We start from the raw sequence: 14,860 nt of genomic DNA on the forward strand, positions 1-14,860 counted from the left end.
TGTTCTTATTATATTGACTGCCTCTAATAACAAGTTGTGAAACTGAACTGAAGTCATTCAAAATAATACAGAAGAATAAAGTAAGTAGACAAGCTGCCTTGAGTCTTTAGAAGATATAGAAAATTATTGCAGGAGCAAATTCCCCAAGTCTGAATGAGATTGAAGAATAGATTTAGTTTGTAATGTTAGCTTATTGTATACCCAGTAATCAGGACACAACTTTCTGCACTCCTATAAATGCTATCCCAGGTCATATAAATGAAATGTGTTAATAGCTCTACAATAGCTTACCATAGACAGTAACGGTGGTCCAGTTTTGCAACATATTTTTATTCAATACTTGGCATTTGTAAGTTCCTTCATCAGTTCGTTGAATGTCTTTCAGAGTTAGAATACTGTAAAACACTGTTGTGATTTCACGTGCTTTGTAAATAATGGTTTTCCGATTAGACTGTGAATAAATAAAAAAAATTATGCTTTGCAATTCTGCTTTCCAATACAAAACAAGAGTTCCTTACCTGAACAACACCTTTAAAAACACTAATTTAAGCCAATCATTGGCTTCCTATCTTTGCCACTTATTAAACAGTGAAGTATCAACTGATATTCAATTACTTTTAATTGTTGCTTTTGAACACTTAAACATTCCCCTGAAAATGAGTATTGCATGGAACTGTGGTACATAATTACCTCATGTCCATTGGTTCTGGTGCAGGCAATGTGCCAGCTAAATGCTGCTTGCCAAATTGCAGCAAGTCTTAAATGAAGAAGCATTTTGCCTGGAGTAGGAGCTGAAAGTGGTTAGGAGAGAAAAACTGAGCAGGAACAAGAGTGAATGAAGGTTTGATGGAGGAGTAAATGTTTCTCCAAGTTTCTCTGTTATTGTTATAGATGTCTTTGCAGAGAAGGTGGTCGAGAGGAGCATTGTGACCGATGCACAGGAGTCAGGAGGCTAAACAGGCAAACCTTGCAAAAGCAATGCAACCAGATGGGGATCATTGTCAGCACAAGAAGTCAAGCCCTAAAGACCTGGATGCCGTGCCACACAAAAAAAAATCAATGACTTTACAAAAGTGGTTTAGGTCATGAAGGTATCTTCAAGTGCTGTATTATATCAACAGCCATCAACGGTTTCATACTCATTCAATACACTTCATCTATATTCACTCACCTATCAACAAATCTCTATCAGTCAGAATATGTACATCATATTCAGAACTTCACTTATCCCTCACACACTTAGCATTGCTACCAGCCTCAAATCCACATCCTACAGCTTGCACTTGTGACAGGATATTTGGCATGATAGCAACATCAGCCAAAAATGATGTACCACACTTACTGACATATCTCCCAAACTGATACACGAGTGGACAATTGCACCCAGAACTGATGGAAGGTCTGCAAAATGACCAAAGTCATGAGTTTGCTTTGCCTATTTCCCTCTGGAAAGATAAAGTGAAACATATTCAGCTCTCTTGGAATACAGAGCTCTATGGACAGCCTTTATGCTCCAGTGGGTGATAAACTGGAACATGTTGCAAATATTATCTGTTCTAGTCCAGAAGAAGAATAGCATCTAGAAATCTATAACCATGGTCACCATCATAGCCACTGGAAATGCTATCCTCACCTACTCTAAGGTTGCAGGTTTGGCTGTTGTAGTTGGAAAATTTCAATTAGGAGATCCTCAGTGAAATGCAAGTGTCTTACTCATCATTCCATACTGAGGTTCAGACAGGAGAGTTGATCCTTGCATACCCTGGGCAAATATAATCTCCTGCAGAGAAAACATATTCAACTTCTCCTTCTTCCTCTTCCAGCAGTTTTTCCAGGTTTGTCTCACTTCTGATCCTTCTTCGTGAAATGCTATGATCCAAGGGGAATGTATACAGGGAACAAGTGGCAGCATCAGTGAAGTCAGGACAAAGTCCTTCAGCAAATGCTTTCTACTGACCTAGCAACTTAAAACAACTTGAGAAACTACTAGATACTACAAAAACAGGAGTGACAACTGACAGAAATCTCTCAGCGAGAAAGCAGCTTATTCAGTTAATTCATTTAACAGCTTTGTTGGGAGAGACTTTCTGCTACTGAATAAATGTTCAGCTGTGTGAGTATCAGAGACATTGTCAGTTGGAGCATTGCGCTCCAAACTGGCTGTGTGCTTTCCTCAAATTAGTGTTATTCATTGATTAACATCATGTTTACCTCCTCTATGTTCACCTGGTGAATGGTCCCTTATTGACATCCTCAAAAAAATGACATTTAGTGCATCCTGTACCACAAATATGAGTATACAGTACCCTTCCTTCTTTACAAATTCTAGTAACATGAGAAAGACTTCTGATAACAAAATTGAATTAAATTTTGGGCAAGTATACGGTTTTTAGATTGCTTAGAACTGAAGATTTTTTAACTCAGAAATTAGTGTTGACCTTGGTAATGAATGAAATTTCAACATGTTCGTACGGCATTCCTTTGATATTTTGGTGCAGGTATGAACATGCTTATTTTAAATGGATTATCTGTTCACTGAACTACCAGACATAAGAATGTCAAACAGACATGTTAAAGTATTAGTCTATAAGTTTCACTGGCAATACATTTGAAACTGTTGTGTCAAAATATTAATAAAAGCTTTTAGAAAATCTCGTTAATGTACATCAAGATAACCAAAGTCAGAACTTACTGCTTTGCCGGGATACTCCCACTGAAATTCAGGTCTGGCATTCAAAGGCATTTTTGCAGTGCATTTGATGGACAGTGTATCTCCAGACAGCACCTTGATTTTTTCACTGGTATTAAGGTGCACAGAGTTTACCCCTTCAACTGAGAATAAAAGGTAAAATATAATCTACTGCAATGAACAATGTTAATAAAACACAATAATCAAACAGTTGATCATCGGTCAAAACACAAATTCCAAAGTAGTAATGCAGTGTTCTCCACTTTGACTATAGTGATAGATTGACACAACAAGTTCTTATTATACTGCTATAGTTAACTTAGTTGATTAAACTGAAAATGAGACACTGGACATGAATTATATATATAAACTGGAGATTCACTCATGCCTTATAAACAGGAGCAGACTGAAACTGTTTCACACATTGGGAGGTACATGTTTGTAAAGTGTATCTCTGTAAATAAATGCTTATAAAAGTGTGGAATGATTGGCTCTATTCTTATCTTTAACCAACTTGCTTTCCAGAGTAGAACAATAGACATTTTTCATGGTGAACTTTGTAGTCACCAAGGTGAAGGGTATTCTCTAAGAGTCATAAACGACTTTTCTATGTGTTTCAAGCATGTTCACATTCAGGTTGTATTTAAGCAAAGCTCATGAGTTAAAACGGTTTTCCTTCAGTCTACATCATGAATGTGCTTTTATCCAAACTTCAAAGGGAATTTCCTAATGTCAGTGCAGCATTGCTGTTATTCTGGTAATGTATCATTTTGGAAGACTACAAGCCCTTTTCTTCCTCTATATGCTACTGTTACTGTGTGGCTACCTTATGAAACCTAGCTGAGCAGCTGAAGTACATATTGTAAACAGCACCTAAGGTTGAGAAGATTGAGAACTGACCTGTGATACCTAAATGAAGAATGGCAGTTAAAATCAACCAAACTCATGTTAATGACTCTGATGGAACAACTGACCATTCATTTTGGGTTGAAATCAATTCAGAAAGAAAGAAAACACTTACCTTCTTTGGATATCATAAAACAAGATTCAAAATGTTGTTTATTGACCATGGTTTTGCATCGCAACATGCCAGGAATATATTCCAGGTTTCGAAGAATAAAACCTTGCTTAGGATCCCATTTGTTATTTATCCCATCGATTTCAAAAATTGAATGGTCCTGTATCAGATAGAAATTATCATTGGTTACATTAATACACGTAATAAGCATTATCTCTCAAAGATTATGTTAGGATATCCACTATAAAGTTGTAATGTCTTAATGTTTCAATATTTTTAATCAAATAAAAAGAAAGAGGAAATATAAAAGTTCCAAACTTCATTTGATGCTCAGTTTCATTGCAGCATTGTGACAAGTGAGACTGTTTCTTCCCTTGAAACTAGAATTCATAAATGCAGATTATAGTTCAAGGTTCACTCTTTGAAAATGGAGGTGACAACAATTTTTTTCTTCTCAGGAATCACTAGTGTTATGAGTTCTCTTCCACAGTTTACAGCCAGGGTGAAGTCATTGAATCTATTCAAAGTTGAGTTAGACATATTTTATGTTCACTGTGGAGTGGAGGATTATGGAATACATGCAATAAATGAAGTTAAGGCCACAATCAAACCAGCATAATCTTATAAATTGGCAGAGAGGTTTCAAGGGACCAAATGGTATAGTCTCATTTTTCTTATGTGGGACCTTGTCGAACACCTTATGAAAATACGAGTAAAACACATCCACTGGCTCCGTCTTATGCATTCTACTTGGTACATTCTCAAAACATTTCAGCAGATTGGTCAAGCACAACTTCCCTTTCGTAAACCTGATTGTGTCCAATCCTGTCACTATCATCCAAGCGCTCTGCTCTTACCTCTTTTATAATGGACTCTATCATTTTTCCCACTACTAATGCCAAACTAACTGGTCTATAACCTGATGTTATGTGATTTTTAACTTCATACTTGGTACACCCTGCATTACTTGAAGGTGAGGACAACTTAAGGTGGAGCTTCAGGAAGTAAGGAGTATTTTTGGAGGTGCTGGTGTTGGACTTGGTTGTGCAAAGTTAAAAATCATACAACACCAGGTTTTGGTCCAACAGGTTTATTTGAAAGCACAAGCTTTTGGATCACTGCTCCTTTATCAGGCGGTCATCACTTGAGAATGTAACTTCAAGAAAGATTTACATATGAAAGAACTGAAACCAATGTGCCCGTTCTAAAAGATGAGAGACTTAACAAACAATCCAGATCATTTTCAATATATAATTTCAGTTACATCACACTGTAAACTTTCATCAGGTGGTTGTGGAGTATACGATTGTAGGACACAGAATTGATAGCAAAAGTTTACATTGAAAAAGACCTGGATTATTTGTTAAGTCTCTCATCTTTTAGAATGGGCACGTTGGTTTCAGTTCTTTCATATGTAAATCTTTCTTGAAGTTACATTCTCAAGTGACAACCACCTGATGAAGGAGCAGTGTTCCAAATAAACCTGTTGCACTATAACCTGGTGTGTGATTTTTAACTTCATACTTGGCACACCCTGCAGTACTTGAAGGTGAGGACAACTTAAGGTGGAGCTTCAGGAAGTAAATGGAATATTTTTAATAATTTGAGTTTGAAAAATTACCTGGAGGGGTGTCTTTTGCTTGCTGTATAAGTTCAGAAAAAGAAACTTTGCATGCGTCATAGACGGATGTAAGTATGTTTATGTGCACTCCTGTGTAACCATGAACATGATATTTCATGCAGATATCCTGCTCTGAGTTCATTCAAATACCTGCTTTACTCAGTGACACAAATTATTTCTGAATGGCCAGGCCACCATTGTCAAGTTAACCATTGTACTGAAATGCTGCTATACCAGAAAACAGATAGTTTGATAAGCCAAAAATCTTGACTATAATGTAAAAACAAATCTGAACAAAATTATGTAAGTTTAAAGAGAGCAGTCACATTTTAACCAACCTCTTTTTGTTTTAATTTGAAATGAGGGTGCAAATGTAGATATTTTATTTTGCCTTTTCTTGAAAAGTGAATTCAAAATAGAATATTTTCATTATTTGCTTTTCTAATGTTTCTGCAAGTAACTGGAAGACACTTGTTTGTATTCTTCCAAGATTAGAATGGCTGACACATTTAGAATTTTTAGTGAAAACAAAGAAATTTAAAATAGAAAAAAATTAACTGAATTTAAACTTGTTTGTTTCTCTTACAGATGTTTCCAATTTAATGAAACTGAGTTTCTGCTTAGCACACTTAATTTCAGGATTTTTATTCATATCTTCGCATCATTTCCATAGCTTCCTTTAAACTTGAGTAATGGAAATATAATCCAGAATATCACACTTTCTGACAGTAACTTTTCAGATATACACATACTCAAAAGCAGTTGTTCCAACCATTCACAATTCAAAACTATACAATTATGAAACAATCACAAAATTATCTTAATTGCACTTATAGTGATTGCACTAATTGTGGCTGCTGAAATCTTCAGATCGGTAACATGAGAGCTGGAAAGTGAAATTGAGAAGGATAGTTATTGATCCACAAATATGCAGGCTGAATGGTCTCCATCATGCTCTACTTGTATATATTTTTCTCTTGCATGGCCATCCAACAAATAACAAGAGAGGAATCAAAGCTAAACAATGAAAGGTTGGGCTCTGAGCTCCCAAACAAGGATAAATCCTTGCAGTCAGAATTGAAAGGAAATATTTTCAAGAGAACGTGGACTATTCTATGAATAAATATGGAGATATCTGTGAACTATGTTTTTTGATATGTTAAAAGTCTACTCCAATGTAATTTCTTCTGATACTGATGTGGATAGGACAGATAAGATCATAGAATAAAAGAAAATTGTTTCTAGGTCATTCTGGTATAACTCGTGTTTCATCAACATGATTTGGCTGTAATGTGTTTGGCGAATTGTGGATGATATTTGGATAATGTGAACTTTCTACTGAATGCGTATAGCGATTTTCTTGAGCAATCTTCCACAGCACTATTTTCAACAGCGATTTCCCATAGCTCAGTTTTCTACTGCACACGGTTGCAGAGGAATGCAACTAATACGTTACAGCAGAACCACCTGTAAGTGAATGAGATGATTTGGCCCAACATGAATATCTGAACAAGCATTCATGCATAGTCCCACATCTCATGCATTTCCCCACAACATTGTCAGTATTTTGTGCTAGAAACCAGTTGCCAAAACATTTTGAGTGAATTCATTGATTCCTCTTCTCTGTCGCATTGGTTGTTTTGCAGGAGCACTTTGTTAATTTTTGAATCAACATGGTAAGTAGAAAGCAAACTACCAATTTGTAATTTTTGCATATGCTTCAATTGCTCATCAGTACGTTTGTAAGCTTTTTAGTTCAAATTGGTAATTTCTAATTAATATGACATTTGAACCAACCAGGTGCATTTCTGGCAGACACTTAGACAAGCAAACATTTACATGATACGTTCTAGTCTGATATTTTAAAAGATGTGGTAAATTGATACTTCATGAAGGCATGGACTTCCACTTTATAAGAGGATTGTTTCAGGTTCCCTACGAATCCTATGTTGAAAAATAGAGCAAGAACAAGTGGGCTTATTGTTGGTATCAAATTTACATTCAGGAACTGTTTAATAATGCAATCCTATTAATAATTTGCATTGTGTAAAGTTGACCTTTTTTCAAGTTATTCTTATCCAGTTATGTTAATTGAAATATAGAGAATACAGTTGAAATGAAAAGTAATAATTCATTATTATGGAGTGACGAGAACATTAATAAATTTGGATTACAGATTTATGGAATATTATGTTCATAACTTTGTTTTATTCTCCACCTGGTTGATTTCATTAACAGTTTCATATTTTGTTTTACTTAGGTGTTTGTGCACCTCCATACAACCATGTCATAGTGAATCTACATTAGCACTTAAACCATCAGCATGTGTCACAGATTCTTTACAAACTTCTGGCATCTCCAGGCACACCATCTGGTACATTTTCAAGCAGAATCCAAGTTTGGTCAGTCATTGTCTATGTTGTGCTCTGTTTCGGATTTAAGGTTTACTCAGTTAAATCTCTTGATTTGTAAAGGAAGTGACTGAACTAATTCAATCAGATGACATATTGGCTGGGAACCAGAAGCAGTCTTCATATTAGACCAAATTCAATAAGTTCCTAGATCATGATGAATAATACAAAATTAGTCTCTACCGCCGCCTCCCCCCCCTCCACAAAATAGCAACCAAACTGCAATCGATACCCAACTAAAGTTCTACCTCTCAGTCTTACACTTTGCATTTTACAAATCACATGTTTCTACTGCAGCAATACACAGTCCTCATTACTCGAAGTTTTGTTCGCTTTCTACTAACTTATCACTGAAATATTAGATTCTATTCAAATAAAGTCAAGTGTTCAGCTAAGAATTAGTTATATTAATTCGAAATCTATTTTGTACATTTGATATTACTGCGAATAAATTATCACCCATCCTCATTTAATGCTTGTTAATTTTCTACATGACTACTCAAGTGCTACATTTATAGCCAAGTTGTACAGACCATTTTCATCAATGCCATCTTCACCTTTTATCATTCAAAAAATCTATATCACATTACCCATGGCTTACTAACATAATATACTCTTTTTGTTTCTGCCACTGATTTCAGTTACTGGAAATAAAAATTGCTAGGCTATTGGTTAATAACAACAAATCGCTTGCTGAATAAATATGGGAAAATAAAGCTAAATAAATCAAATGTTTCTTTACAAATCAGGGTATATTATCAAGGAGCAAAGGTACATAAATGAAAAATTTTCAGTTGCCTGCTTAGGATTGGCAGTCATGAATTGTTAAATTGATGCATGAGAGGCAATACATATCTGAATATCAAAATGTAATGAATAGTGGGTTCCCTCTTTATGATAAAATTAATTTCGTGTAAAATTAAAAAGTGCTGAATTTTTTGTTATTTCATTTTGCCAAAAGAGGGACAGTTTGTGCCCTGTTATGATTCAAAAATATGTTGGACATCAAAATAAACAACTTTCATAAAAGATACATCATTGCTGAAAAGATAGTTGACAGAATAATGATCCAATCTGACACTGGTTCTTTTTTGTTAGGTTTTCATTATTCTTTCAACAGCTGTGCATGGTAAGCCATGGGGAACAATAAGCAAACAATCTGGATGCACAGCAGAATGCCTGCTTAAATCAACGAATCCTGTAGCACTGCTAGTCACTTTGGAATAGATTCATATTAGTCCCGAAGATAATGAGAAAGCTATTTCCATTTCCGATAATTACACATCTTTACAAACTAAGTTGCTCACCTAAAAAAAAAAGTCGTAGAACATCCTGGCAAGTTTTACTCCTGGTCGACGTTTATAAGGTGCCAATCTGACTGCAATAAGAGGGCACAGAATAGTTGCCTGCAGGGTATTTTGGATGGACTTTTGCCCATTTTGTCCCCACTGATTTCAAGACAAATAGCAGGGATAGGGTTTCGGGATTGACTTGTGAAAGGGAAGAGTGAGAGCTCAGGGCAGAGGAACTCCTGAAACACACAATGGAATTTCTTCCTGAGACTTGTGCACTCAATCTGGTGTAGTGTAAAAAGAGTGCTGCATTGCAGAACATCTCTGCTATTTGAAATCATCTTAAGTAGATGTAGAAACTTCTACTTTAAAGAAAAGCAAGAGAGCTCCCCCAGTTTTCCAGACATTCATTATCTCTCAACTACCATTACTGAAAGTTCAGACAAATTACTTAGTTATGTGTCACATCATTGTTTTTAGAAATTTGCTATGTACAAATTGCCTGTCATATTTATCTTTCTGTACCTTCAAATACATTAAACATTGCCTGTAAAGCATTGTACAATGTCAAAGGTGATGTAAGATATTTTAGAAAAGCTATTCTTTTTGATTCCTGGAATGACTTCGTCATCTTTCCCACCAGCTGCTGAGCTGCTGTAGCTTGGCAGGACAGCTGTGATGTAAACACTGTTTAGGGACCAGTTAAAATGACAGTGTGAGGCCTTGGGCATAAAATAACCCTGCCGTGTATAAATTTGTCAAACCCCATTTACTTCATGAGGATACCTCATTCAGCTTGCAGAGTTATGATGTTTATAATGGCAAGCGTTCAATCTTCAATTTATAATTCAGTTGGTTACAGGCCAGGCAAATCAGTTTAAATCCACCAGTTTGGTCCATCACTCCCCTCCCCCAAGTCCGACCAAAAATCTGCCAGAAAAGGCACAATTTGTCAATAAGGGGTAGTCCGTGTCAGACTGTAAAGTACTTGTTCCATGGAGGCATAAGCATTTGGTAGTATGACAACAGATTGAAGTGTTTTAGTCATGGAGGATTTAGATTAAATTAGATTCCCTACAGTATGGAAACAGGCTATTCGGCCCAACAAGTTCACACTAACTCTCCCGAAGAGCAACCCACCCAGATCCATTCCCCTACCTATTGCACATATCAGTATCAGCAATTTACCTTTGCCAATTCACCTGACCTGCACATCTTTGGACTGTGGGAGAAAACCGGAGCACCTGGAGGAAATCCACGCAGACACGGGGAGAATGCGCAAACTCCACACAGACAGTCATCCAAGGCTGGAATCGAATCTGGGTCCCTGGCGCTGTGAGGCAGCAGTGCTAACCACTGAGCCACTGTATCGCCCCATTTACTCCTACTCAAATAATTTAAAAAGACATTTTATAAGATTCCTTTAGTGCAATATAAGATGGAAATCTTGTCCATTTTGTGAGAGTTTGCTATGTAATAAGGGATGGATTGAAATTAAATAGTTCTGCTCGCCGAGCTGGAAGTTTTTGCTGCAAACGTTTCATTCCCTGGCTAGGGAACATCATCAGTGCTGTTGGAGCCTCGTGTGAAGCGCTGCTTTGATGTTTCTTCCGGTATTTATATTGGTTTGTTCTTGCCGCTTCCGGGTAACATCAAAGCAGCGCTTCACACGAGGCTCCAACAGCACTGATGATGTTCCCTAGCCAGGGAACGAAACGTTTGCAGCAAAAACTTCCAGCTCGGCGAGCAGAACCACAACAACGGATACCCGAGCTACAAATCTTCAATCAGATTTTGAAATTAAATAAGATGGAAGAAAATTGCATCAACTACATAATCAATTATTTGAATGAGTCTGACAAAATGGAACTCACTATTCTGCCACTGGTGACTGCATGCTCCACATGGCTAACACTTTCCAGTTCATTGGCTTCAGGCCAGTACATTTATCTGGCTCATGGGCTGAATCAGCCAACAGGAAATTAGAATCAAAGGGGAGATTTAATTTGCTCTTTCTGACCCCAGGAAAATAATTTATTACTCACAGTTTCTGAACATCTTCCACTTCATCACCTAGTCATCCTTCTAAAGTACAATTTGTGCTTATGCGTGTCAGAGGACATCAATTTGCATGCATATTGAAGCTTCTGTAGCAAGGTACAGGGTCTGCCAAATATGGTAGCAGTAAGTGGTGCCGAGCAGTTTGAACCCTGCCACAGGCAATTACTGCAGGGTGTTCCATGGCAAGATTGAACCTCATATCTCTTGGGTAATAACTAGTGATGAGCTGAGCTGGATTCTTAAACAGTCTTGCTTTCTATCAACACTGCAATCTATATCAACCCACCCACCAAAATAAATCCATTCACTGAGCCTTTGAAAGGTTGTTGTAGTGTTTGTAACAAAGTTAGCCTGGTGGACCGCATAGGTAATGAGTTCCCTGACTGGAGCTGTTAATCTGGTCCAGTTAGGGATCCTTCACCTGACAGATAAAAAGAAGAGTATCAGACATCCTGTTCATTCTGAGAATGGCTTTTGAGGGAGCTGGATCAAGGTGAAGGACTTCCACTCAGAAATAAAGGGAAGTGGAAGTCTATTAGCGTCTATGGAGTTATTTCAGTTTTCATTTGTAGAAGTGGTGTGGGAACGTGGTGTCTAACTTTCTTCTCACACAAACAGCTCACAAGTTTATTAAAAATCAGTCACACCTTTGAATAACTAAAAACCGAAAGAACTGCAGATGCTGTGAATCAGAAACAAAATCAGAAGTTGCTGGAAAAGCTCAGCACGTGTGGGAGAATGCGTGAAGAGAAATCAAAGGTACGCTTTGCACGGTGACCTTCCTCAGAATTGATGGTAGCTGGGAAAATGTTGGTTTAGATGCAGAAGATAGGGTGGGGGAAGGGGGTAAGGAACAAACGATAGACAGACTCAGTCTTTTCTCTCCTGGTCCAGTCCTTGCCCACGTACATTCATGATTCCTCTGACGCTCTACACCAGTTTCAGAATTTTCAGTTTGCAGATTCCAGCAGCCTCCTCTTTACCGTGGATGTGCAATCCCTTTACACGTCCATCCCCCACCAGGATTGTCTCAGGACTCTCTAATTCTTCCTGGAGCAAAGGCCTGAACCATTTCTACCAACTACCACCCTCCTCCGCTTGGCCAAGCTCATCCTCACCCTCAACAACTTTTCTTTTAACTCTTCTCATTTTCTTCAGGTCAGAGGGGTAGCCATGAGTACCCGTATGAGCCCTAGTTATGCCTATCCCTCCATGGGATACATGGAACAATCCTTGTTCCAGTCCTATTCTGGCCCCCACCCACAACTCTTTCTCCAATATATTGATGATATGATCATTGTTGCTTCCCTCACTCATCCGGAATTGGAAAAAGTTCATTGATTTCGCTTCCAATTTCAAACCTCACTCTCATTTCCATCTGGTCTATCTCTGACTTGTTCCCCTTCCCTTCCTCGACGTCTCTGTTTCCATTTCAAGGGATAGACTGGCCACTAATATCCACTATAAATCCACCAACTCTCCCACCTACCAGAACTATACATCTTCGCACTCTATTTCCTGTAAAGATTCCATTCTATTCTCCCAGTTCCTCCATCTCCATTGCATATGTTCTGATGAAGCCAACTTTGACAATGGAATCTCAAAAATGTCCACCTTCTTCTTCAACCAAGGATTCCCCAGCACCGTTGTTGTCAGGGCCTTCAACTGGGTCTGACCCATCTCCCACACTTTTGCCATCACTCCCTCTCGTCATTCCACAACAGCAATAATGTTCCCCTTGTCTTCACCTACCATCCCACCAGCAACTCATCCTGAAGATTATTAGCCACCATTTTTGCCACCTCCAGTAAGATGCCATCACCAGACACATATTCCCTCCCCGCCTTTGTCTATCTTTTGCAGGGACCATCCCGCTGGCCCACTCTTCCTTCATTCCCAGCAGCTTTCCCCAACCCCACGGCACCTTTCCCTGCCACCTCCAAAGGTGAAACACCTGTCCATTTACCTCTTCCTTTCTCAGTATCCAAGGGCCCAAACATACCTTTCAGGTAAAATGCTTCACATAATCTAGTCTACTGCATTTGCTGCTCACAATGTCATCTCCTGTATATTGGGGAAATGAAGCATAGACTGGGTGACCACATTCTGTCCACAAAAAAGACCCTGAGCCTCCAGTTGCCTGCCACTTTAACACACCACCCTGTTCCTTGGCCAACATTTCTGTCTCAGGCTTTCGGTAGTGCTCCATTGAAGCTCTGTGCAAGCTGGAGCAAGAACACCTCATTTTCTATCTGGGGACTCTGCAGCTGTCTGGACTCAATATTGAGTTCACTAATCTTCGGGCCTGAACTCCTCCATTCCCTAGCCCCCAACCCACAAACCAGGTCTGCCATTACACACTGCCTATTGTTAGTCACTAACAGTCCCCATTAACAGTTATTCACCTTCCCAGCCAGACCTTTGACTGTTCTTCTCTCTCTTTAGGCTCTGTCCCTCCCTATTGTTTACTCCTTACCTCCTCCCCATGCCTTTGAGAAAAGCTATTTTTGAAGAGCTGAAGCCATGTAGTTTTCACATGAAAGTTTTTCAGGAGGCTGAGCCATTTTCTGTTGTCTGCCAAATTTATTTAGATGATCTCATCATCACCATTCAACAAAATGGATGCTATTTCAATTCGGAGTTTTAGATTTGGATTCAAATTAGATATAGGGATTTGGAGGAAGATTTAGATTTGACTTGCAGGATTAGCCATTTTTCTTCATTTATGCCTAAAGTTATTCCAAGCTTGGAGCCTATGAGCAGAAACAGTCCTCTGTGCCTCAGTCAAATTGTAGCCCTTCGTTGAATATTAGGTCCCTATGTTTTTTTTTCATTCATGGGTTGTGGGGGCCCCCAGCATTTATTGCCCACCCCTAATTATCAATCACATTGCTGTGGGTATGGAGTCACATGTAGGCCAGACCAGTCACAGATGGCAGTTTCCTTCTCTAAAGGACATTAGTGAACCAGATGGGTTTCTCCAACAAGCGTTAATGGATTCAAGGTCATCATTAGACTCTTAATTCCAGATATACGTGTGTGTATGTGTGTTTGTGTTTGTGTGTGTGTGTGTGTTGGGTATGTTGGATGTGGTATGAAATACTGCCTGCTTTATAGTGTCATCGTTTCCTCCTCCATTACACCCATAGAAACAACTTACAGCAGAAATCCCCCACTTTAAAATGATCAATAGTAGATGACAAAAATGCAACTTATCTGGTTCTGGTGGAGTTAATTCTTATGCAAGCTGGGATCAGCTAACCTACAAAGATGGGGAGTCATATCCAACACTTGTTCATTGTTGTGATTTACAGTGCTGAATGGGCAGCAGGCAAGATTATTGGCAATACTTCTCAGTACTTTGGGAAATATTCACAAAAGGAAAAGGTCAGTAGAACATAAACACAGTTTCCTGCTTTCCTGGAATAGAAGTTCGTAAAACTTTAAGGCTTGACGGAGGATGTTTGTAAATGGGACTACAAAACTCTCCTGTCGCTTCCTCTTACGAAGCAGGAAGCAGACAGCTTGTCTCTGCAGCATTCAGACAGTGGGACCTGGGAACCAGCTCAAATGTATCAATTACTCAGATACAAGCTGCCACAGAAGAGGTAGAACATAATGACAGTAGTTTAAGAACAAATGTTATGATACATATTAATCACGTTTAAAAATAATTTCTGTCATTTGCTGTACAGGTCAGAAGGCAGCCATTCCACCGCATGGACATTTATGACATCAGTACTGAACTTTGGCCAGAATTGTAGTAAG

The 14,860-nt window shown here is 38.4% G+C and overlaps 1 protein-coding gene across 1 annotated transcript in view; it reads right to left on the reverse strand.

Moving 5' to 3' along the window:
* The window catches only part of kdrl (kinase insert domain receptor like), a 206,698-nt gene that overhangs the window by 116,519 nt on the left and 75,319 nt on the right, over positions 1–14,860 (reverse strand). Inside the window, exons 5-7 of the mRNA XM_060832503.1 lie at positions 3,711–3,867; positions 2,693–2,832; positions 292–451 (exon numbers count right to left, since the gene is read on the reverse strand). Of these exons, the coding sequence (XP_060688486.1) occupies positions 292–451; positions 2,693–2,832; positions 3,711–3,867 (457 nt within the window). The remainder of the gene's footprint in view (positions 1–291; positions 452–2,692; positions 2,833–3,710; positions 3,868–14,860) is intronic.

This window comes from Hemiscyllium ocellatum, chromosome 11, assembly GCF_020745735.1.
Source record: "Hemiscyllium ocellatum isolate sHemOce1 chromosome 11, sHemOce1.pat.X.cur, whole genome shotgun sequence".
In the NCBI taxonomy this organism is placed as follows: Eukaryota; Metazoa; Chordata; class Chondrichthyes; order Orectolobiformes; family Hemiscylliidae; genus Hemiscyllium; species Hemiscyllium ocellatum.